General features: G+C 34.5%; 1 protein-coding gene across 27 annotated transcripts in view; it reads right to left on the bottom strand.

Annotated features, from left to right (window-relative positions):
- DOP1A (DOP1 leucine zipper like protein A) overlaps positions 1–27,293 on the bottom strand; it is a 91,460-nt gene that overhangs the window by 39,688 nt on the left and 24,479 nt on the right. For 8 of the 27 annotated variants that reach the window (XM_070559055.1, XM_070559064.1, XM_070559054.1 and 5 more), the window contains 10 exons: positions 23,486–23,656; positions 20,757–20,946; positions 16,953–17,051; positions 11,682–11,781; positions 10,815–10,924; positions 9,543–9,651; positions 8,206–8,326; positions 5,981–6,100; positions 4,112–4,226; positions 3,164–3,397 (listed from right to left, as the gene is read on the bottom strand). In XM_070559055.1, the coding sequence (XP_070415156.1) occupies positions 3,164–3,397; positions 4,112–4,226; positions 5,981–6,100; positions 8,206–8,326; positions 9,543–9,651; positions 10,815–10,924; positions 11,682–11,781; positions 16,953–17,051; positions 20,757–20,946; positions 23,486–23,656 (1,369 nt within the window). Of the gene's footprint in view, positions 1–3,163; positions 3,398–3,706; positions 3,737–4,111; positions 4,227–5,980; positions 6,101–8,205; positions 8,327–9,542; positions 9,652–10,814; positions 10,925–11,681; positions 11,782–16,952; positions 17,052–20,756; positions 20,947–23,485; positions 23,657–27,293 lie in introns of all 27 variants that reach the window. The other 19 variants (XM_070559061.1, XM_070559044.1, XM_070559045.1 and 16 more) reach the window with 5 other exon arrangements.

The raw sequence follows: 27,293 nt of genomic DNA, 5'->3' as shown, positions 1-27,293 counted from the left end.
TACTATGGCTAATTGATTTTTCCTCCTAAATCTATGGCTAAACCATACATTTCTCTCTGTCTTCACTCTCCCATCTTGTTAGCACATTACCACCACCTCTCACCTGCACTACTGCAGGTCTCCCCACATTCATTTTTGTCTCTCAGATCCGTACTCCACACTGCAGGCAAAATAATCTTTCTAATACACAAATCTGATTATGTCACTTTCCTCTTTCAAACCTTCAGTATCTTCCCAATGCTCCTAAGATAAGGAATAAAAGCCTTAGTACAGTGAAAAAGGCTCCGTAAGACCTGGCCCCTGCCTACCTCAACAGCCACACTCCCCCTCACTATCTGCATAGTGTTCCTTTCTGCCTAAGAGCCTTTGTGAACGCTCCTTCCTCTGTCAAGCGCTCTCTTCTTTCTGCCTCACTCCTACCCCAATTCCTGTAGGGCTTCACTCAAACAATCCTTCCTCAAGAAAGTCTTCCTGAGGCCCTAATCTAGGTTAGATCAGCCCATTTTCCACATTCCCACCACGCTACATTTTCCTTCATACATTTATCACAACTATAATTCAATGTGCAATTATTTGTTGAACGTGTGTCTCCCAACTTTCCAAAAGAAAGGGTTGAGAAGGGTAGGGAATACCTACTTCACCTCTGGATATCCAGTGCTTTATACAGAGTGGGTGCTGAATGAAGAGAGGTTGTTTTCTCTATTTCAAAGGTAAGAAAACTGAGGCTCAGGGAAGTTAAAAAAAAAAAAAATGTGCCCAAGGTTATAGCAAATAAGCTTAGTAGTTAGTAGAAGAGCTCAGATTAGGTGATTCTAAACTTCATGCTCATTTCACCATAGCATACCACTATATCTATAACAGTATGACAACTTTTCATATTATAATGTTAAAGTTTAGAGGCAGGTATCAGAATTGAACTTAATTATCAATTTTTCTCTTTTGAAAGGTTAATCATCTAAAATCTTAACACATTTTAAAAAGAAGTCTTACTTAAATGGTAAGATTGTCATTAGCTTAATACTATAAAGTTATTTCTGTATTGATCTTTTTTATATAAGGATCATAAAACAAGAGACAATATTATGTTACAATTCGAGCTATACATTCAGTTAAACTTGCATATATTTATAATATTTAGCTGTATTGTCTCTATTATATAACCATGTTTCAAATTATTTTATACTGAAATGTCTTTCTGAAAATAGAAAAGAATTACATATTTTGGACATTTGGGTATAGAGATCCAATATCCGATTTTACAAAAATGTACCAAGTGCACAGAGACAAAATTAGATTTATAATTTTTTAAGGAATCATTCCTTCACTTATACTTTCAGAAGAGGAATACAGAAAGTACCCTCAGATTTCAAATACGATCAGTTTTCACACACACATCTCAGAAAAGATAATACCATTGTGCTTCAGTGAAAAATAGGAAACAACAAATATGCCCTGGAACCATATAAGAAAACCCAAGGTGGAGGGGTAAGCATACTCTAAGGTTAATGAATCATTGTATTTTTTAAACAAGTATACTATTTAATTGTATTTCATTTAACATGAATGGATATTCCCATTTATCTTATCTGTAACCATCAATAAATGCCTCCACATGTTTTCAACATAGTAAATATGAACATATTTGAATATGCTATTGAGAGAAGGCTAAGATCCTTCCCTCACTCTCATTAATCTCACTCAAATAAAAACCAAAGCTTCAAAAGCAGTTAAGACGTGTTTTAGTTTTACTTTTAAAAAGATTCTAGAGGCATAAATTATGGAAAAACAACACAACAAAATGAATTTCCCAGCAATAGAATCATATCATACCAGAATAGCATAACAGAATCTCACATATAAATAATAAGCAGGTAGGAAGGAAATTAAGAGAGACTGGTTTTGCTTTATGTAGGATGATCCTGGGATATATTGAAACTGATTAAGGATCAGTAATGTTCATTTCATATATGAAAAGCAATATATTCAGAAGGATGAAGAAAAAAGTTTTAGGATTAATACTTGATGGGAAACGTTGTCTGAAATCATCCTGATAATATATTGTGCCTGGCTGAAAAAGATAAAAAAGCAACTGAAAAGAAGTTGGGGCAGCTATACAAATACAGGATTTCAGTAATGAATCTTATACACTAGAAATGTTTAAATCTTCATTTTAACACAGTGCCCCGTGTCTAAATTCAATGGAATTATATAATTCCATTGAATGTTTTCATTAATATTTGCTTAAAAATATTTTAGTATTATAAACCTGAAAGCTTTGAATATTGATTTTTCCATAGGTGTTTTATAGGTATTTAAGTATGTTACTAATGAGAGACATTAAAATTACTGTAACTCTATTCAACATCATACAGTAAGCATTAAGAATCTGGAAGACTGAGGAGAGTAAAAAGATTATGGATTTCAAGAAGCGCATGTCAAAAGTTTAGTGTATATATGAAAGGGACCAGTAAAGTTTAGATGACAAACCTGCTGTCCAATATGGTAGCTACTAGCCACATGTGGCTAGTGAGCACTTAGAAATCCGACAGAGGAACTAAATTTATTTCAATTAATTTTAATTAAAATTTAAAAATTGGTAACTTATTAGAAAACCTTTAAGTATATTTAGGACAACTTGGGTATGTGAATCTAATTTTTCAAACGTAAATTTTATGAAATTAAATACAGATCAAGTATTTCTGATAAAAATTTAGCGTTTGAATGAGGATGTGCTGTAAGTGTAAAATACAGAGCGGAATTTTGCAGACAGTACAAAAGAGAATGTAAAATATCTAATGTTTTTATATTACATCAATTTTAGATTGATTACATGTTGAAATGATAATAAGTTAGCTATATGGGGCTAAATAAAATATAATTCAAATTATTTTCACCTGTTTCTTTTTGCTTTTTTTAATGTGGCTACCAGAAAATTAAAAATTACGTATTTTGTTTGCGTTATATTTCTATTGGAATGCGCTGATACAGACAGTTAAACTACACCAGAGCCAAAAGCCTACAGGACGGTCTACTGCCACAACATTTGGATCTAGGAAAGACTCACTAATATTCAAATAGTTATGTATAAGTGATTTTACTCAGAAACTGTTTGGCTTTGAAGAAATATAACTAGTGTAATACCAAAATTAATAGTTCACATTACCTTTTTGTCTTCCCATTCTTTGACTGAGTTGTTCTGCCCACTTGGAAAGTGCAACACACCTCCTGTGCTGGCAGATAACAGTGGAGGTTGAACCTTGCTAAGGATCTTTGAGCAGAGCCTGAGTGAATCTGTGAGTTCAGACAAGTGCAATGTCTGGAGATGGCTTGTCAGGGCAGAAACCATCCTGAGCAGCAACTGGGGCAAGTGTTCTGTCTGGATTTCAATGTAAGTCTCCTGAAAATAAAAAGGAAATGAGAAAAGCTTAAACAATGTATAATACAAAAGTTATGTTATTTTATTTACATTTAATCTATACAAAAAAGGAAATAATTTTACTCAACTATAATATTTTATATGTATCATGCTCTTAACATTGTATGGTCATTTTGTTATTAATGACATAAAACTTCTATTCCCAAATTCTCAATTTATGTACTTCAAAGCATATATTATAAAATAACCCCAGTTTTATCTGCTACATCACTGGAATTATAACAAACGTAAATGCAATCAGTTAAAAACAAAACAGGCTGAATGTCATACCTGACACAGCACCCTCATACTTCTAGTAGGCTTCAAAATGAGAAAGCAAAGAATTGAGAGAAAAGATAAGGGGAAAAGTTTCCAACAGTCTTAATTTAATAGAAAGAATCATTAATAAATACAAATGCAGCATTAGATCATTATACACTAAACATTTAAGATTTCAATAACATGCAATTATAAAGTATATTCCATATATTAGGTAAGACTTGTATATGTAATATATATATATGTCAGAGGACAAAAAACACTTGGAAAATCTTATGAAAAAAAGCTATGCCAAAGGGAAAGAAAATCAATCTAATTTTAAAGACGAAATTTATTTGAAGATGAGGTTTGTCTCCAGCATGAAATATTTAAACTATGTTAGATTTCCTCAATAATTTTTTACCATGGTGATCTTACCAAAGAAACTATATCCAATAAAAAATCCACCAGCAGGCAGAAACTGGTCAGCTGTAACTCAGATGACTCGCTACTGTCTCCAGGCCCAATCTGAAGTCTGGCGTGCAGCGTCCTCCTAAAAGGACAAAGTCCACTTTAACAAGTATACTGTCAACTGAAATGAATACATGTGACAACATCATTGTCTTCTTAATGAGGGTCAAGTCAATACTGGGACACACAGGGTAATGTTCCCGATGAAGTACATTCCTTTCCTCCACGACCTACTGTAGCTCTACATGGAAAATTCCCAAAGCGAGATTTCTAAGCTTAACCTCTCCCTATAACTCCCAATCTGTACTTTAAGTGTCGTAGATAGGTCTCATTTGGGGGGACTTATTTCCCATTGCTCCCACTATAGATATCATTTCCTACTTAAAATGGATTATTTGCTGCTTGATTTCTAACCTCAGGGCCTTTGTTTATACAAATTTGTCCTCCTGGATTGCCATCCTCCCCAACCTCATTCTCTCATATCCAGAGTGCATCCTTCCTTCAAGGTTTGAGATCAAATGTTACCTCTTCCAGGAAGCCTCTTCTGACCCAAGTAATAGGATCATTCCTCCAACAAATATTCACATGAAATCATATTAACCCTATGACCATACATTGCCCTACACTCTGAAGACACAAAGTTAAGTAAGACTATGATATAGTCCCCAACCAGCAAGAAATATCAAGCATATAGACAAATAAATGTAACAATGTGACCGTATAGGAGAAGATGATTCTAATGAGAGACTTGAGGGAGTCATGGAAGGTTAAGGAAAGGTGGGTGAACTCTGTTTAGGACCTTACCAGATGGGCAAGGCGAAGACTATTTCAGAAGAAATAGCATGAGTGAAGGCTCAGCAGCAGGAAAGTTAATCTGTGTTCAAGTAACAGTCCGAGTTGGCTAAAGAAGGATGGATGTGTGTCTCTCTGAATGTAGAAATGAGGGCTACGTAGCAAAAAGATACTCATAATTCCTATATATTCCTACCACATTTTAATCTTTCTATTAAGGAATTTATAACTTTTAATTTAATACTAGGAATACACATGTGCATGTCTTACTTGTTCTCACCATAAAGTCTCTGAAAATAGGGACTGTTTATATGCCTCACACAGTGCTTTTCAACTAGGTGCTCAGTATCTGCTGAGTGAGTAAGCAAGAACTTTCTAAATCGTTAAAAGATTAACATAGCACATCAGCATTTATATTTTTAAAAGACTCGTAATTCTGAGATTACAAACGCTTACTTTTTGACTACATGCTCCAGAGACTTGAGAGGTTAATTTCGTTCTGAAAGGATTTGGTCTGGAATCCAGATAGAGATTCCACTCAGGTTCACTAGTTTTCCTGGGTTTTCATAGCATTTTTTAAGCTTTATGTCCTAAGGGGTGAAGGGCTTTCATCACTCACCAGGAACAATATGGGCTGGTTTAATGGCTTTAAAAACACAAGAGTGACCAAGGGATTTCTTGTTATTCAAAGAGGAAATCATTTTGGGAAAGTGTGTTGAGTCAGCAGCCCAAAATTTGCTATTTTCTCTACAACAAAGAAAAACCGGCTTATTATAGGGAAAATCTTTTATCCATGCTGGTGACTGAATAACTCATCTCTAAACTCCTTTGCAATTCATATGAGATTATATGAGCAATGATTCCACATTCTAAAGTGACATGATAGAGCCAGATTATGACTATTAAATAATTAATAGTTGTCAGTAGTAGAAGGTATAAAAGAACATTCTTTTCCTTAGAGTCAAGAACTTAAAAAAACACATAAAAGGCAAAAGCTGGCTTTGGATGCTATTAAATTAAAATGAATGAAACAGTTTAACATACCTACAACACTCTTCAAACCAACGTGCAACGTAATCCCACATATAATAAGGCTCAAAGGAGTTAAAAAGAAGGTTGGCAGTTTTAATCAGCTCTGCTGTTTTCTTATTTTCCCTTAATTTACTAAAAAAGGAAAAGAAAAACAAAAACTAATAAATATTAACATTTATTTTTTTCAACTTTAAATGTGAGTGCAATGCTATTTAGGGCAGTATACATTCCTAAGTAGTTGCTAGAAAACTTGCTAGTGAGAAAAATGCAACAAATAATTTTTATCTACTGTCACTCTATTATTTTATGTGTAGTTATTTTTCAAATTTGAGTGTTCACAACTCAAATGTATGACCAAGATCAGAAATTAGCCCCACCTAAGAAAAAACAGCTGTGCTTCTGGCAAAAGAACAAATTCTTTTTGAACTATTTTGAGTGCCTGACTGTTCATGTGGCATTAAATTCTTTTGTTTCCCTTGCACATATAAACTGAGTAGTCATATGATTTTGACAGCCTTGACTGTGAAATAATTTTGTCTGATTTCCTGTGCTCTTCAGGATTTGCTTAAGAAAGGTTAAGTTTATTTTGGTGAGTTTCAATCAAATTATTCTTAGCCTGAAAACCAAAAACAACAAAAAGAGCTAACACTATAAATAGCCATTATTATTGAAGTTCCATCAGGGAAAAATAACTTTATTATTTCAAGTGGGAATCCTTTAGCCTATTAACTACCCACCTATCTACCATCTCCTGCCATCTTTCCTAACAATTAAAAACACTGGTTCTAGGGCCAGCACTGGTGGCCTAGTGGTTAAGTTCAGCATGCTCTGCTTTGGCAGCCTAGGTTGTTCCCAGGTGTGGACCTACACTGCTCTGTTAGTAGCCATGCTGTGCTGGTGGCCCACATGCTAAAAAATGGAGGAAGACTGCCACAGATGTTAGCTCAGGGTGAATCTTCCTCAGCGAAATAAAAAAAAAAACCCACTTGTTTTTAAAAATAATGTGGTACTGTCAATGCAATAGCAAGTTAGAGCACAAGAGACTAATTAAATACCTCTACGAGGCAATATAAATTATCAGGCAGAGTACAGAATGAAATAGAGTATCAGGTTAGTCACTATTAACTCCTCAAACAAAAATTACAGGGGACCATATTTATCAGAAATCAAAAACAGTCTTAAGGGGATGGCCTGATGTCGTAGTGGTTAAGTTCGTGTGCTCCACCTTGGTAGCCTGGTGTTCATGGGTTTGGATTCCTGGAGCAGACCTACATACTGCTCATCAAGCCATGCTGTGGCAGCATCCCACATACAAAATAGAGGAAGATTGGCACAGATGTTAGTTCAGCAACAATCTTCCTCAGGAAAAAAGAGGGAGATTAGCAACAGATGTTAGCCAAGGGCTGACCTTCCTCACCAAAAAAACAAAAACGTATCTTAAAATATTTTAATATATAAAAGTACATTTTCTCCAAAGTCTCACCAAAGAGACACTAATGAAAAGCAAGCTATATAAAAGAAATTGTAGTGTTGGAACCTTTGTCATATTATGACAGATAAGACTGGAAAAGAGGTGGGCTGCTTAAAATAGAGAAGAAATGAAAAATTACGACTTGGTCAACATGTATCTTATTGCTGCCTTAGAGAATAGGATATGCTAATTTTATATGACTTGTCCCAGGCATTCAAAAAGTATATATATTTATATATATCTGAGAGAAGAAATAACCATAATTTGAAAAAAAATTTCTTCAAAAAACACTCGGTGCCCTTTGATTCACTTAACTCTGCGTTCAAGTCTTTTTCCATGATTTGGTTGCCTGAGTGTCAAGTCATGAAGAGGCACTACCCCATGCAAACAACCAAGCCTAGTTACCAAGCAAGGTACAACTCCCATTAACTGACAAGGTGTAGTTAATCTCTTGTGAGTTTGGTGGGTGTGAATAAACTCGCTGGAATCTATATTTTTACACTAACTGCTAAAATCTCGTTTTTGAAACTGGTGAGACTGAGAACCAACCCTGGGCTGTGGTGGTTCTACCATACAGCAGTCATGCTGTAAATGCCTGTTTGAAAGATCAGTGCAATCAATGATGAGAGCTCATATTACCAAAATACAGTGATATTTTAAATCAGTTTACTCCTTCAGAACACAAACTTCATAGAGTAGTGTCCACTTTATGAATATTAATAAATGAGGACACCTTTGCGACGGGCTTAATTTTTTGGTAATCCACCTGCTTAGCTGAGCATGATCCTTGCTGAAGGCTGGTTCCATCTGAAGGTCCAATTCTGCTTTACATTGAGAATATAATGTTCTAAACACTTCGATTAGGACATCTTCTAGAATTACAGGTCCTAAAATTAATATACACATTGAAGATAATAATTAGCACTGACAAATCATGATTATCTGAAAATCAGCCCAATTACAGAATGCTTTAAAACAAGTATTTTTTAAAAAGTGTTTTTTTTTCCTGAAGCTAACCTTCACATTTTGACAAGCTAACAGTAAATAACTGAACAAAAGTTTATTTAACTATAGGTTGACATACTAGAAATTACAAAATCAGAGAAATTGGTTTTGCCAGTTCATAGCTCTTTCACCTTGGAGAAGATATTTGACTTCTTTGAGCTTCAGTTTCCTCATCTAGAAGGAGGATAGTAATAAACTTACAGGACTGTTGTCAGGGTTAGGAAGAGTACTTGTAAGGTGGGTAGCATAGCTCCCAGGATATATGAGCATTCAACAAATGCTACCAATATTATTACTACTGTTAATTTAAATACAGAAATGCACGAGGCTAACCTTTATTACTGTTTTTTATTAAATTATTTATTAAACTTTATTTTCTGTTTATTGCTGTAATAGATGCCAACCTCCTTCAAAAAGTGCCTGAGCTTCATTTATTATCACATAATAGCTAAAATAAATTCTCAAAGCCATTGATACAACTCAAGTTATTTTTATATTTAAAATTTTTCATATTTAAGAGTTGGTGAGACAAGCATATTTGCTAAAACATCTGCATATAATTTAATAAAATTATATACTTTATTATTTTACTGTTGCTAATATTTATGGTTTTTCTTAATTTCTGTCCCAGGTGCCATAACTAACTTCCCACTAGGTCTAATATATAAGAAATATACAATGAAGAAAGGGAAAACATACAAAACAAATGGGATATGGGGAAGGAAGCTGAGGGATATAAGCCAAATATTTTGCTCAAGTCCTTGAATTCTGTGAAACTATAAGATAGCCCTGACAGATCACAAATGTTTCAATTTTAGTAACTTAGTCAGGATTAAGAAGAGTTTAGATAGTATCTTTAAAATGACTCCTCTGCTACAAACACAGTACAGGGTAGATATATGACAACATACCAGTTGGATGTACATCTGTATTTTCTTAATATCCTAGAGTCATTTTTAGGTAAGAAATCATTGAAAACATGTACTTAAAGGCCTCAAAATATAGCAATTTTTCTAAGTAATGACTTTGTTTTATTTTTATCATGAAACAATACAAAACAACCACATATGACCTTATGCTCTAGGAAGTATATATTACCTAGCTCAGGTTTGTCCAGTAAACTGATTAAAATACGAAAAGGTTTTAGATCCTGCATTAAAGTGCTCTCTTCTCCAAATCCATTCACTTGTAAGATCCCCACCATTGCCTTTAAAAAAGAAAAAGTACACTAGTCATTTAAATAAACAAATTCAAAGATTTTTTTCTAAAAGAAATATTTTTAAATACAACCATATGCAATGGAGATTTACATTCCCCACTGCTTTTCTGAAGCTCTTTCACTGAAGTTGGCTTTTTCCCTCTGCTAGGGGGAAAAAAATTATACTCATTCGTCTTGAGAGAAGGAAAAATGCTTACATTTTCTCTAGAAAAAAAGTGGAAAAGTTAAAGAAAATCTAGAAAAACAAATTCATGAGTTATTTGTTTACCCAAAAGATAAAAATATTTCTAAGCAGAACATCCATATGCCCCAAACTATGCCACTTCATGGTAATATCTGCTAGTATACAATTATTTCCCCATTAGTGACTCAAAACTAACTACATTCTTGTAATCTGACTCATTTTAAAATGCTTCACATACTACGTATTTTCTCAGATTATTTTCAGATATCTTCAACAAATATAATTGAAGTAAAAATAATATGACATAAACCTATAGATCATTTTAACATTTCCATTACAATAGTAGTTTTATCACATTTAGATTCTTGTTGCAACCCACATTTCCCTGGGAGGAAATAACATAGGTCCTGGCTTGTTTTTGGAAAAGCTCCAACTTTCATAGGGCAGACAGGTGAGAAGCTGCAACTATGTTTTTTTTTTTTTTTTTTTAAAGATTTTATTTTTTCCTTTTTCTCCCCAAAGCCCCCCAGTACACAGTTGTATATTCTTCGATGTGGGTCCTTCTAGTTGTGGCATGTGGGACGCTGCCTCAGCGTGGTTTGATGAGCAGTGTCATGTCCGCGCCCAAGATTCGAACCAACGAAACACTGGGCCGCCTGCAGCGGAGCGCGCGAACTTAACCGCTCGGCCACGGGGCCAGCCCCAGCAACTATGTTTTAATAAAGTCATGAAAACAAAGTAAAAAAAGAAGTCTCTGGACTTACAGAGAAGTGATTCTAGCTTATGCTTATTTGCTTTACAGTAGTCATTTGCTTGTTATAGTCATTCTTAGCAAGTTTGTGAGTCGTGTCTCTACCCCTTCAACTGTGAATCAATTCAATTAAGGCAGGACCTTGTCTTAACACTTGTTGAGTAACTCTAGTGGTCAGGGAGTTAACCAAAAAAATAAAATGAAAGTATTCATTACCTGAACCAACAATTCTTTTGAAAACGTAGTGAAATAGTAAGTGGCATGTTCTTCAGGGTTACTGTGTCTTGTGCTTCTGGGTCCTACGATAGCACCGTTGTTATCAAAACCTCCATGAAAACAAATTACAAAATAAATTAAAATGGAATTCCCAAAACTGTTGTTTACTAAATACCAAAACAGCAAATATCTCAAAAGCAGCACTAAACACTTACCAATTAGTAGCCCAATCAATGTCAGCAAGAGAGATCATTTTAGATAGTTTAATAAAGGGAAACCAATTCAATATGTAAGTGAGTATCATAGTATTCTTCCAGAATTATCTTTTTTTTTTTCAATCTTATGAACAGTGAAATAAATGAAGATTCAGAAAATCCAAGGTAAGTTACATTGTCCACTCTCACTCCAGGTGGTGAGGAGTTGTGAAGACAGGCCAAACACTCACAAAAAGCATGGAAGAACAAAGTGTACACAATGTTTTACTGCCTGAGTGGGAGACTGGAACCACGTGTGGGACAGTAACACTAGTCTGATTCCTTTGATGACTTCCAAGTTTTAGAAATTATTTCATTATTTTATTAATTTATCCTTCTTTGTTTACATACTTACAGAATAACCACCTCAATTTATAAGGGGGGAGGAAATCTTGTCAAAGGGAACATGACCCATGGATTAAAATAGCTTCTTTGACTAAGAAGTTTATTAAATTTCTTCATGCAATATACAATACTGTTTCTATTTTTATTGTCCATTTAAGCAAAGTTTTAGTTTCTTCATTTAGGACATACACACAACCTGATAATATTTAAGTATGGCAAATTCCTCTCCATCTTTTCCCAGCTAAGACCAACCACATCCAACACCTACCAAGAAGCCATGCATAAAGTCTTCGGTTCAGGGACATGTCCCTCCTCAGCACTACATGAAGGGCTGCTGACAGGATCCTGATCATGTCTGGTCGAGTGGCCTGGGAAAGTTAGGGATGTGGTTGTAGTCAGTCACATACAAAACAGTATGTCTTTCTTTCTCTTTAAAAAAATAGTACCTTGCAATACATTCAGAACTTTAGGACTCATCAGGTACTCTCAAATAACATTATCTTATTTGATCTTTCAAACATAAGAATTACTTCCGCTTTACATATTAGGAAACATTAAAAAAGTTGAGTAATGGAGCTATTTACTTGTGTAGTTGAAACATAACTGAATTATTTTAACCTCCAGTTCAAAGTTCTTCATCCTATCCAATATTAGCAAAATCTGACACAAAACAAAGGAAATGGAGCAAGATGGGACAAATACAAGGAAATCATATGCCTTTAGTCTTTCACATTCACAGTGTTGTCAACTTGACTACAAACTCTTTAGACGTTTGCTATCTTCATAAATTTTTTAAAGAACAAGAAATGAAAGACTTGGAATTTATCTTGAAGTATTTCAAACATATAGAAAAATATAGAAAACAATAAATGCTTTTGTCCTCATCAGTCAGCTTTAACAAATTTTAACATTTTGTTCATTTTACTCCAGATCTTTTAAAGAGAAATAATTCATTTTTTATTTACATCTTTCTTAACAGCCTTAAGTAGGAGTTCAAAAAATGATTTTCTAAAGCAGATCTGGTTTTAGCTATCAGAGGTAAAGTTAAAAGAACAGTAAAAGGAAGGCAGCTAATTAAATCGCTGTTAGTTTTAAGATTATTAGACAATCACTTTAGAATAGGATCTTGGAATCTGAGCATTAGAAAGTAATGTGGAAATCAACTAGTCTAACAACCCTTCTAGAACAGAAGACCAGAGCTTCACAGGGCCTAAACATGTAGCTGAATTCCAAAGCCTGGTTAGTGCCCCAGCTGGACAGAGAACTGATCTCTCCTTAACCATAGACTAGTGAACTTCTTATTTCACCATGCCTTTTGACAGTAGTAGAAAGGGATACACCCAGCTTATTTGTTTGAAAGGAATCTTAGAGCAACAACTGAGATGTCATAGAACACAGATCATCAGAAGTCAACAAATTACAGTCACTCATCTGAACATAGATGTCTTCTATTACTCTCAGCAATTCTCAAAGTGTGGTCCCCAGACTCCTAAGGATCTCACACCCCTTCATGAAGGCCATATGGTTAAGAACCATATTCATAACAATACCAAGATGTTATTTGCCTTTTCTGCTTTGTTAACATTTGCTCTGATCATGTGATAGTGGGTAAAACTGCTGGCATCTCAGCAAGAAATGAAGCAGTACAGCAACAGCATCCACTGTACTTGTAGTCACTGTATCTTTTACTGCTATGTACTTGCAGTCAAATCAAGAAGAAAAAACAAAGCCAGGGGCGGCCAAGTGGTTAAGTTTGTGTGCTCCGCTTCTGCAGCCCAGGGTTTTGCTGGTTCGGATACTGGGCGTGAACGTGGCACCCCCCTCATTAGGCCGTATTGAGGTGGCATCCCACATGCCACAACTAGAAGGACCCACAACTAAAGTATACAACTATGTACTGGGGGGATTTGGGGAGACAAAGCAAAAAAAAAAAAAAAGCCAGTTTCACTTAAGAATGTTCTTGATGAAACAGCAAAAACTTATTTTATTAAATATTGACCCTTTAGTACATGTCTTTTAACATTCTGTGTAATAAAATAGGAAGTACACATAAAGCACTTCTGATGTGTACTGAAGGATGATAGACATCTCAAAGAAAGGCACTTAAGTGACTCTGAATTGTGAGCTGACCTACCAGCTTTTTTCCAGACTTTTTTTAGGTAAAAGTCTATCACTTTTACCTAAAAGCATGACTGACACAAACTGTGATTATTCAGGCTTGGGCATGGGGCAGACATTTTCTAAAAAATAAATAGTCAGCCTGTCACTTCAAGGAAAACAATATTCATTGTTACAAATAAAATTTGAGTTTCCAAGAAAATTAGAATTTTGGAAAATTTGTATTTGCCTTGAAATTGTATTGTGTTGAACTGAATTGGCTTGAAAGCCTCCTAACGCCTAAAAAAGTTTACTGATGAGATCAGTGGTGACAGTAATGAATGTGATAGTTTGTTATTCTATAATGAAATGTGTTAACATTTGGAAGATCTGCATGTCAGTAAACCAACATTTTCCAAATAACCAATCACGATGTTACAAAAGCATGTATAGGGAAAAAGACCCATTCAAAGTGCAAGACAGACCAGCAGATTTCAATAAAACAGAATACAAAAAGTTCACTGATATGGTTTTAGATTCCATATTGCAACTAATTTTGTAAAACTACAACTTTGTCGAGTTTTGGTGTAGTATCAAAGAAGAATGTGCTATTTTGACAGAAGGACTATTGAAATACTCCTTTTTTATCCAACTTACATATCAGTGTGAGATCAGATTTTCTTCACATACTTCAAACAAAAGAAAAAAATCACAACAGATTGAATGCAGAAGTGGGTATGAGCATTTTATTCTATTAGGCCAGACATTAAAGAGATTTGCAAAAATACAAAGCACTGCTACTCTACTCATTAACTTTTTTTAATGCGTTGGAAAATAGTTGCTTTCATGAGATGTTATTTATATGAATGCAGTAACTTTGTTATTGTTATTTTTAAATGAATTAGTAAATACTGAAAAATTTCTCAGTTTCAATTTCTAATATGATAAATATAGATGGATCCAACCTACATAAACAAAAGTTTTTTTGGATCCTCAATATATTTGTTTTTTTAAAGATTAGCACGAGCTAACATCTGTTGCCAATGTTTTTTTTTTCTTCTTCTCCCCAAAGTCTTCTAGTACATAGCTGTATATTCTAGTTGTAGGTCCCTCTGGTTCTACTATGTGGGATGCCACCTCAACATGGCTTGATGAGCTGTGTCACGTCCACTCCCAGAATCTGAACCCACAAAAGCCTGGGCCGCTGAAGAGGAGTGCATGGACTTAACCACTCGGCCAGGAGGCGGCCCCTGGATCCTCAATATTTTTAAAGAGTGCAATGAGATACTGACACTAGAGAATGTAACAACTGCTGAGCTAGCTATTCAACATCAGATATGCAGATTATAGATACTGTCACAAAATTTTAAAAAGTACAAATGTCTCCCAATCTTATTTTGAGAGAAAAACTGCTCTTAAGAAAGTAAGAAGTGACTTCTTGATTCCTACTGACATCACCACATATTTCTAATATAGAAAAAAATTCTATTATCATTTCAAAGGTGTTAGTACTAGAGATTACTCAAGATTAGGGTCAGCTTTCCATGAAATAAATAAAGAGTCTAACAACTCCTTAAGTGCTGAAGCTCCTAACAGCAATCACTCTTTTGGGATACGGTAATGAAGGCTCTCAAGTGACAATTACCATGAATACTTGCTGAGTGTCTATTATAGGCAAGACATAGAAAGACGGAAAGCGGGGCACAAAGATGACTTTGTCATGACCCTTATTCTCAGGTAATCTAATGATTTGGTACAGTAACGGAGGGAAGAGTGTTAGAATTGAGCCTGGACAGGGTATGTGCTTCAAAAACACTTTCAAAATAGCTACTATTTTCATATTGTAAATTACAGAAGGTAAGGCTGGAGAAAATCTTCTTGGTAGGGATACAGATGTGGTGAAGTGAAAAAGTACTGAAGGAAGCTCAGCTGAAAAAAGGTTGAGAAACACTGGCCTAGTGAGATTGCAAATGAAGTTCTTTCCAATTTAAGTCTACCATGACTTAATTCCTCAGACCTTGCTGAGTCATCTATCAGTGTACTGAAAAACTAATAATGTTGAATGTTTGCAAGAGAAAAAATAATGGAAAAGTTTAGGAGTAAAGAACAATAATTTTTTTCAGTAAAGGGCCATATAATAAGTATTTTAGGTTTTTGAGCCACATACATTTCTTTGGTCTATTCTTTGCTTTCTTTTATGAGCCTTTAAAAAAGTAAAATCATTTCTATCTCGTGGGCTCTTTGCTCACCTCTATACTAGTAAGTTTAGATTACATTGAGATGTCTTGGTGGACATTTCTGTGAAAAGCCAGAGGCAGAATAAGGGCCTCTGGTTTAAAGATAAAAAGTCTCAAAATAGAAACTGGGGGTGGTTTATGTCCCAATTAGGGACAGTATAGGCAATGAAGTGTAAAATTCTTCAATGATTAATAATTCAATTTCAAATGGAATAAAGTAATAAAGAAAGATTTGAGTAGTGCTGATCATAATGAAAATTCACTAGTTATCTACTAACCACAGGTCTTGTAGAAACCAATAATAGTCTGTTCTACTACTTTTTATTTTTATTTTTTGCTGAGGAAGATTTGCCTTGCGCTAACATCTGTGGCCAATCTTTCCCTATTTTGTATGTGAGTCACCACCACAGCATGGCAGACGAGTGATATAGGTCTGTGCCTGGGGTCTGAATCTATCAACCCAGGCCACTGAAGCAGAGTGTGCAAACTTAACCACTAGGCCACAGGGCTGGGCCCTCTGCTAATAACTTTTAAGAAATAAACTTACTTTTCCAAAGTAAAAATTCTCTATACCTTATTACTTTTGTTAGGCATATAGTTCCACCATTCTGAATGCTTACATACTAAGTGTTGCTCTAAATCACTCCTCCTTAAGGTTTAGAACTCAGAAGGATTTGAATGATTTCTTGAAAAATGAGGACAGTGATTAAGTTCCAGCAACGAAATGCTTCATTTGTGATTTGTTAAATTAGTTGCTCTCATTTGTAACAAAAGCACTAGACAAACTCACAGTGACTAAATATTTGGCTTTCAAATTACAGCCAATTCTGCTAAGGGTCTGAAATACATCCTAAAATGACCAAACCAAGAAAAGATAACATAAGGACAGAGATAACAGCTGGGTAGAAGGCCTAGGTCTCAGAATCTTGGCTCACCCAGAATTAGCAATGAGTACTACCTCTTGCCTTTTACACATTAGAACATTTTTTTTAAAGGTATGAAATAATGTATTTCAATTTCCACATCTTATCCAAATCAATAAGTCTTTTTTCTTCAAAATTTTTACAAGGTCCACTCATTAAAAAGGAACTTGTTTTCTATGTACGTACTGGTTTATAAAAGAATCCAAATTAAAAATAACTACACATCATGAATCTGTATTTTCCAAAGAATGCCTTATATTAATATCAGCATTAATGTTTTACCTGACTCATGTGGAATGGAAAACAGAAGAGTATGAGGTCCAGCGTGCTTCTCTGTACAAGTACACTTGAGTCCTGCACTGATGTACTTACTGCTTCTACCTGAAATAAGAAAGTTTTTAATACCCATAGTCTATTACACTGGGAACTATTTACCATGAAAATGTAAAAACTCTTCATTTTCTCCTATAAATAAAAATACGCTTCTCAGCATCTTACCAATAATTAAATGTATTTAGATTATTTTGAATAGGTAAATATATTATGATAGTTTAAAAATTAAGGAGCACAAAAGAATATACAGCAAAAAGGTTCCCTCCTATCGGCCTCCCAACCACCCAATTTCCTTTCTGCAAGCAATCAGTACTACTATTGATATTTTCTGCAAATGTAAGTAAATAAAAACACATGTGTATATCCCAAACTCTGCCTTTTTAACAATATATTTCGGAGATCTTTTCTTATCACTACATAAAGAGTTTCACTATTTTTTTATGGTCAAAGTAGTACTTTATTTCATAACTAAACCCTAATTTATTTAACAATGCTCCTATGGACGGACATTTATACCATTTGTAAATATTAATATTGTAAACAAGGCTGCAATATACTTATGTAATGTACAAGTACCTCTGTAGAATAAATTCCTCAAAGGAGAACGGCCAGGGCTTAAGGTATCTGCAGTTGCATTCTAATAGTGTAATGCTTTCTATTAAGGTTATATATATATTCATATTCTGATCAGCTATGTGTGACAATTTCTGTTTTTCCACGTTTACCCATGTATGTTTTATTTTTGCCAATATGCTATATGAAAACTGGTATCTTGGTGTGTTTTAAATGTTTATTTCTCTTATTATAAATAATGTTGAGGGGCCGGCTCCATGGCTGAGTGGTTAAATTCACGTGCTCCGCTGTGGCGGCCCAGGGTTCAGATCCTGGGCGCGGACATGGCACTGCTCGTCAGGCCACGTTGAGGAGGTGTCTCACATCCCACAACTAGAAGGATCTGCAACTAAGGTATACAACTATGTACGGGGGGGTTTGGGGAGATAAAGCAGAAACAAACAAAAAAAGATTGGCAACAGTTGTTAGCCCAGGTGCCAATCTTAAAAAATAAATAAATAAATAAATAATGTTGAGTACCTTTTCATGTGTTTGTATTATTTTTATTTCCTTTAGGTTAACTATTTGTTCAAATTCATTTTCCTAATTGATCGTTAGTATTTATTTATTTATAGTAGTTCTTTGAATATTAGGAAGATTAGTCCTTTGTGATGTATTGCAAATAGTTTTCCAATTATGGCAGTTGTTTTTTAAAGAAATAAAAAAAATGACTTGTTTAATGCTTCCATGAAGTCCTTAAAAGGAAATATAATAATCCATTTAAAAATCTGCATAAAAATAATATAGCCATTTGGGAAATAGTTTGGCAGTTTCTTTTAAACTTAAACATACATTAGAAGAAAATGTTGTATTAAATCTTTGTTGCCTTGGATTACACACAATTTCTTAGATAGTATCTAATACCAAAAGCAAAAAAAGAAAAGAAAAAACAGACTAATTGGACTTAACCAAAATTAAATCTTCTGTGCTTCAAAGGACATTATCAAGAGAGTGAGAAAATCCACTGAACAGAAGAAAATATTTTCAAATTATACATATGAGTTTAATATCCAAAATATATAAAGAACTCTACAACAACAAAAAGAGAAATAGTTCAATTTAAATAATGGGCAAAGAACATGAATAAATATTTCTCCAAAGAAGATATAAAAATGGCAAATAACCACAAAAAAAAATGCTCAATATCATTAGTCATTAGGGAAATGCAAATCAAAATACAGTAAGATAACACTTCACATCTACTAGCATGGCTATAATAAAAAAGACAGACAATAACAAGTGTTGACAAGGATGTGGAGAAATGGGAACCCTCATATATTGCTGGTGGAAATATAAATTTGTACAATCACTTTGGAAAACAGTGTGCCAGTTCCTCATAATGTTAAACATAGAGTTACCACCATATGGCCCAGCAACTCCACTACTAGGTATATACCCTAAAGAAATGAAAACATATGTCTACACAAAAATTTATACATGAATGTTCACAGAACATTAATCATAACAGCCAAAAAGTAGAACTAATTCAAAACTCCACCAACTGATGAATAAATAAAATGTGGTATACAATGGAATATTACTCAGCAATGAAAAGGAATAAAGTAATGATACATGCTTCAATGTAGATGAATCTTGAAAACATTATGATAAGTGAAAGAAGCCATTCATGAGAGATTACATACTGTATAATTCTGTTTATATGAAATGTCTAGAATAGGCAAATTTATAGAAACAGAAAGTAGATTAGTGGTTCCCAGGGGCAGGAGTGAAGGGGAAATGTGGTGTGATGAATGGGCATGAGGTTTCTTTTTGGGAGGAAGAGAATGTTCTGGAATCACATAGTAGTAATAGTTGCACAACTTGGTGAATATATAAAAGCCATTGAACCGCACAATTCAAAAGGGTAAATTTTATGGTACGTGAGTTATATCTCAATAAAATTGTTATTAAAAAAAGTTAAAAATACATTTACCATGTGAACCAGGAATCCCATTCCTAGGTATTTTCCCAAGAAATAAAAACATATGTTTAGACAAAAAGCTCTATGCAAATGTTTATAGGAGATTTATTCATAACTGTCCAAAACTGGAAACAACTCAAATGTCTATTAATCAGTAAACGAATAAACAAACTATAGTACCCTCATATAATACCACAGAGAAAGATAAAGGAACAAACTACTGATATATGCAAAAACATGGATGCATCTTAAAAGTGTTATACAAAGTGAAAGTAACCAGAATACGTGGCTCATACTATATGATTCCATTTATGTAACATTCTGGAAAAAGCACCACTATAGGAACAGAAAACAGAGCAGTGTTTGCAAGGGCCTGGCAGTGCAGGGCAAGGGGAGTGACTACAAAGAGGCCGGAAAGAACTTTCTGGGGTGATGTAAACGTTCTATATCTTGATTATGGCATTGGTTACATAACTGCATGGGTTTGTCAAAATTCATACAACTGTATGCATAAGATGAGTTAATTTCAGTGTATGTTAATTACACTTTAATAAATATAACCAAAAATCTGCACAAAAATCTCAGTCATTTCATAATCATACAGGGAAAAAGTAAAGGATGATTAATCAAAATTTTTTTTAAACTTTTCAAAATGACCCGAGGTTTTTTTTTTAATCCTTGCTCATTTTAAGAGTACAACACTCTATGGAGATAAAAGGTTTCCTTCTGTTCTTAATCTTGAAATTAAAAAGCAGCAAGCAATCAATGTGATTTTTTTCTCTTCTGTTTCCCTGCTTTAGTACTACGTCCTCTTACACGAATACTACACAGATTCCGGCTATCACGTTGTCTAAAATCCATCTTTCCTACAAAGAAAGCTATGATCACGGAGAAGGTCCACTTAGGAGAAATAAAACGTGCGTAGCTAAGTTAACAGTAGTCTGATCAGTCAGCAAGACAGTAATAAAGACCATTTATTTGCTTGAGTAACAGGTAATGGACATAACATATAAATAATTCAATTTCCATGAAAAAATTTTTTTGAAGTTTTTAAAAAGAACAATTACTGATTATTTTGGGCTTTAAGTTTCCTTGATGAAAAACGTAAGCTCCATGAAAATAGGAACTTTGTTCATGGCATGATTCTCAGTATCTGTCTGGAATAGTGTGCCCGGCTCTAAATAAGCATTTGTTAAATGAGCAACCATATGTAGACCTACCATTAGCTCAATATCACTGCCAATTATATAAAGCTGATCTTCCATGGAAAGCTTCCTGTTCAAATGGGCGAGAACATAGGTGATTCCAGGTAAACGCACGGCAGGACTGGTGAGAAGACTGCCCCAGAGGGCACTGTAGAACGCTGACTGGTCCACTGCAGCAGCAACCTTTTCCAACAATGTGTTTGTTCTGAGGCACAAAAAAAAAGCTGTTTAAGAAGGTGTTAAAAACAAATCATTATTCTCTTCTAGAATGTATGGAGGCATCCATGCTGTAGAGATACGCTCTGCCCTGGAGAAGAGTGTGTTAGACTGGAAGCAGCACAGACTTTAGAATCAGAGGACTGGATTTAAGTCCTGGCTCCACCATGTACTAGTTGTGTACTTTGGGGAAATCACTTAATCTTGCTTCACTTCAGTTTCCTCAGCTGTAAAATAAAGATAACAAACACACCACAAGTCCTATGTACCTCAGTGGGCTGTTAAACACTATATACATTTTAGTTAATAGCAATCCTATAGCAGAACATATCTTCTGTGGATTTTCTACAAAATCTTAAAGGACATTTCCAAATGTTTCCTTCTCTTTGAAATCATACTAGATAATTCACAACAACTTTAATGAATTAGACCTATGATAAAATCAAGGATGCATTACTGCTTTATTAAGGATTACATTTAAAGATTAATTACCTTTAATTTCTTTTAGCAGAAGATAAACAATTTAATAGATAAAAATATATTACACTGTAGTACAGCAGACTCAGGATCAAGAGAATCTGATAAATTCTAGTGTTTACTTGCTATGTGATTTAATACTAACAGTATAATCCCTTCTGGCCTCAATTTATCTATGCATTAAAAGAAGAACATGTTTACAAATCCTTTCTAAATACAACTTGTGTGGAATAACTGGCAAACATAATACTATGATCTGAATACTTGTGTCCCCCCCAAATTCAGATGTTAAAACCTTAATCCCCAAAGGTGGTGACATTAGGAGGTAGAGCCTTTTGGAGGTGCTTAAGTCATGAGGGTGGAGCCCTCACGAATGAGATTAGTGTTCTATTAGTGTCCTTATGAAAGAAACCCCTCAGAGCTCCACAGCCCCTTCCACTAAGTGAAGGCACAGGGAGAAGGCTCTAGTTATGAACCAGGAAGAGGGCTCTCAACAGAACACGACCATGCTGGTGCCTTGCTCTTGGCTTTCCAGCCTCCAGAACTGTGAGAAATAAGTTTTTGTTGTTTATAAGCTACCCAGTCTGATATTTTGTTATAGAAACTCAAACAAAGACAAATCACTGTCATAAAGATCATTATTTATTTCTATGTTAAATTTTTTTGCTTTTCATAATAAACATGCCTTGATTCACCAAGTATTTTTTTCTGCTAGGAAAGAGTTTCCCTGAGCCATCATCTGTTGCCAATCTTCGTCTTTTTTTTCATCCTCCCCAAAGTCCTACTACACAGTTGTATATTCCAGTTGTAAGTCCTTCTAGTTCTCCTATGTAAGCCATCACCGTAGCATGGCTACTGACAGACAAGCAGTGTGGTTCTGCTCCCAGGAACCAAACCTGGGCCACTGAAGCAGAGCATGCTGAACTTTAACCACTAGGCCAACATGGCTGACTCTTTAAATTTTTAATTGTAACTAGTACAGTTATAAAGTGGTACTGATTCTATGCTTCCCTTAGGGGAGTTAATGTAACAATTTAAAACAAAACTGATTTATAAATTAAATAAAATAATTTCACATTATGTTTCTAAAGTGTAAGCAAATAAGTAAAAATGTTAAATCAACTTATCAGCTTTGAGGACAAAATTATTTTTTCTCAAAATTGCATATAAGGGTAATCCAATATTTTCAGGTTTAGATCCTTACTGCATTGTGGGAACAGATGAAACACAATAAAGTAGTGTAGCTGATCAATGTATAAGAATAAATTATTTAAATTTAAATAATTAAGTCTACTTAAAAAGAATAAGTTTGACATTTGCTATTTTTGCCACCTCAACTAAAATTACCAAATTTCCTTTTTGGTAAGAATATCAGTTGATACTAAAGATACTTAAAAAATGCCATCATGCATTGTCTACAACTATTAATTTCCAAAGAAATAATAATAGACTCCAAAATAGATGAAATAATTTTCTTTAAAAAGTTAAAATATCAAGAGTATCATGCCAACAGCCAGTGAAACAGCTCTGCACTTGGTGCTAGGCTACTTTCCACCATTAACAATCTAAAAACAGTCGGCACAAGGCCCAATTTCCTAACTTTTTAATTAATATAAATGTCCTATCTATAGTATTATTATTTTAAATCATGGGTGACAATTTTTTGAGTGACTTATATGTGCTGGGCAGTGGACTAAGTGATTTCATTACAATAACACAAGGAAATAGGTATTATGTTTGTTTTATAGATGAGGAAACTGAAAAAAGTTCAGAAATATTAAAAAAGCTTTCCTAAGCTAATACATTGTAGGATATGAACTCAATCCATCTACCTCCCAAGTCTGTGCTCTTATTATCTAGCTGTATTTTCAGAGTGAGACATAGACAGCATAAGCTGCAACAATTTTTTTGCTACAGAAATCTTCAGGTGATATAATGAAGTGTCTAGAATATTAATTTTTGTAAGGTTACAACATTACTGATCTAAGAATGCTTGGTGAAAAATCCATGACTTCGATTACTTAGCTGCACCAGTAACAGCACCTTCTTACCTCTCATAGTACTCTGATCCTTCTTCTAAGCCAGGAAGAATACCAGTTAGTAATCCTTGTAGACCAGGCTTCAGTGTTTTACCCAAAGGCAGGTAATAGATCTCATACAAACTTAGCAATGTTGGTTTCACAGACATGGCAGCATTTGCAAGAAGAGGAAATAATCCAGAACTGTTTAAAAAATAAAGACATGAACAAGTATACAACCAACAAACTGGACAACCTAAAAGAAACAGAAAATTCTTAGAAACATACAACCTAGCAAGACTGAATCAGGAAGAAATATAGAGTCTGAATAGACCAATTATTAGTAAGGAGATTGAATCAGTAATCAAAAATCTCCCAATGAAGGAAAACCAAGGACCAGATGGCTTCACTGGTGAATTTTACCAGAGATTTAAAGAATTAATGCCAATCATTCTTAAACTCTTCCAAAAAAATCAAAGCAGGAACACTCCCAAACTCATTTTACGAGACCAGCATTACCCTGATACCAAAGCAGAAAAAGACACAACAAGAAAACTACAGGTCAATATCCCTAATGAATACAGATGCAGAAATTTTCAATAAAGTATTCATGTGCCACATAATAATGTTTCAGTCAAGGACAGGCTGCATATATGATGGTGGTCCCAGAAGATTAGTACCTCCGTGTGTAGTAGGCTATATGATCCAGGTTTGTGTCTGTAGACTTCATGATGTTCACACAACAATGCACTTCTCAAAATGTACCCCCACCATTAAGCAATGCATAACTGTACTAGCAAACCAAATTTAGCAGCACATTCAAAGATTGTTCACCATGATCAAGTGGGATTTATCCCCAGGATGCAACGATGGTTGAACATACACAAAATCAATCAATGTGATGTATCATATTAACAGAACAAAACAAAAACATCATATGATCATCTCAACAGACACAGAAAAAGCATTTGACAAAATTCAACATCCATTCATGACAAAAACTCTTAACAAATTAGGTATACAAAGAACATATCTCAACATAATAAAGCCCACATATTATAAGCCCATAGCTAATATCAAACTCAATAATGAAAGGTTGAGAGCTTTTCCGCTAAGATCAGGAACAAGAGAAGGGTGCCTACTCTCACCACTCCTATTCAACATAGTACTGGGAACACAGTACTCCTACCCAGAGCAATCAGGCAAGAAAAAGAACAAGCATCAAAACTGGAAAGGAAGAAGTAAAAATCACCTCTATTTGCAGATGACATGATTTCATACATAGAAAATTCTAAAGACTCCACCAAAAAACTGTTAGATCTAATCAAAGAATTTAGTAAAGTTTGAAGATACAAAATCAAAATACAAAAATCAGTAGCATTCCTATACACTAACAACAAATTATCTGAAACATAAGTAAAACAATCCCATTTATAACAGCATCAAAAACAACAGAATACTTAGGAATAAATTTAACCAAGGAGGTAAAAGATCTGTAAACTGAAAACTAAGGTATTAACAAAGAAACTGAAGACACAAGCAAATGGAAAGATATCCTGTGTCCATGGATTGGAAGAATTAATATTGTGAAACTATCCATTGTACTGAAAGCCATCTATAGATTCAATGCAATTCCAACCATGATTTTAATGGCATTGTTTTACAAAAATAGAAAAAATAATCCTAAAATTCATTTAGAACTACAGAAGACCCTGAATAGCCAAAGCAACCCTCAGAAAGAAAGCTAGAAGTATCATACTTTTTGGTTTCAAACTATATTATAAAGCTAAAGTAATCAAAATAGTAGGATACTGGCATAAGCGCAAACATGTAATCACATGAGGTGATGAATGTGTTCACTAAACTTACTGTGGTAATCATTTCACAATAGATACATATATCAAATCATTATGTTGTACACCTTAAACTTACACAATGTTATATATCAATTATATCTCAATAAGGAAGGGGGAAAAAATAAAAGATTTTACATATAGATTAAAAAAAAGAGAGAATTAGTGACCTGGAAGCTACATAAGAGGAAATTACCCAGAAGGCAATACACAAAGACAAGAAGTTTGAAAATAGGGAAGAGAAGTTAAGGGATAGAGGAAGCCAGAGTGAGACAATCTAACATGTGTTTAATCATAGTTCCAAAAAATGGGAGAGAGAATAGATAAAGGCAATTTGAAGAGATTCCAGAACAGACTAAAGTAATTGATTCATAGATTCAAAAACCCCCATGAATCCCAACCAGAAAATATAAAAAGATATCTACTCTAAATATATCACAGTAAAACTCAGAGAACTAAGATTTAGAGGGAGGGCAATTTCAGACAGGGTAATCAGGCAAGTCTCCTCCAAGGAGTTGATATTTGATCAGAGATCTACACCGGAGTATTACAGGGTGAAGGAAAAGGAAAGAAAATGAGGAAGAATAATCAAAGAGACCCGTGTTACCAGAATGGAATAAATTGGGGGGACAGTGGTAGGAGCTGAGTGTCAGGGACACAGCCAGGGCCAAAGTACATAAAGCTGTAGAAGCCATGGTAAGGATTTGAATTTTTCTTATAGTGTGACACGAAGAAGCCAATGAAGGTTTTTAACAGGGGAATGACATTATCTATTTAATGTATTAAAAAGTTTACTCTGGTATTGTGTGGAGAAAAGAGTATAAGAGAATAAGAGCAGATGTTGTGTGAATGTGAGAAGGCCAGTGACAAAGACCAGGCTAGAGATGATGCTTACTTAGAGTGGATGCTGCTGGTGAAGTGAGACAGAAGTAAATGTATTTGGGACATATATCAGAACAACAGGTAACATTTATTGAACACTTGCTTTCTGCCTCACATTGTTCTAACCACTTTACATATATTAACTCTTTTAATTCTATTAACAACCTATGAAATTTGTAATCTTATTCCCATTTTGCAGATGAGAATACACACGCGGAAGTGAAGAAAATGTCCCAGGATCACAGAACTAGCTAGTGGTAAAGATAAATCATTAGACTCCACTGCCTCTCTTCTTACCCACTACGAGTTAGAACTCTCAGTGACAGAATGTACTCAGGCAGAAGAAGAATATGGCCAAAGAAAACATGATATCAAGTGTAACTTTCAGATATCAAGCTTGTGTAAATGGAATGGACAGTGGTGCCCTTTACTGAGCTTCAGTACATTGCAGAAGGCCAGGTTTATGGGAAAAGAGGACAAGTTTAGTTTGGGACAAGTTGAGCTTCAATTGCCTTTCAAGATCCACACAGAAATGGCAAGTAAGGCAGGAATTTAAAGCAGAAGCCAACACTGCTGACATCAAGTTGGGATTCAGTACATAAAAGATAAATCACAGGCATGGATAAGCTTGCCCAAGGAGAGAAAATAAAGTGAAAAGGTAACGTACAGGACTAAGCAAGCCCTAAAAACTCCATATGTAGAGTTCAGGGAAAGGAGGAAAGGCTAATAAAGTGATCAAGAAAGTAACTAAAATGGAGAACGTGGCTTCACAGACACCAAGAGAAAAGAATATTTCAAGTAGAGAATGGTCAACAATGTTGAAAGTGCTGAGTAATCAAGGTATCTTATTTTTTTCTCAGGGTAGTTCTCAAGCTTAAAAGGTAGAACACATTGCAGTCTCAACAATTTTGAATAAAAACTTTTCATGAATGACATCTAAGGAGGAAAAAAGTCGTACATTAAGGAATATTCTAAATTTTTCTGAATCACTATCAAAATATTTAAGATCAATATCTGAAAACCTCCATCACTGAGTTTTCAATTTTTTAGCTTTTATTGCAAAAGGCAAAAATAGTTGAATATATTTTATTTATATGTAAATAGGT

Source organism: Equus przewalskii, chromosome 9, assembly GCF_037783145.1.
Source record: "Equus przewalskii isolate Varuska chromosome 9, EquPr2, whole genome shotgun sequence".
Taxonomy (NCBI): Eukaryota; Metazoa; Chordata; class Mammalia; order Perissodactyla; family Equidae; genus Equus; species Equus przewalskii.
Note: the sequence above shows the minus strand (reverse complement) of the source record. Positions and strands in the feature narration are given on the sequence as shown.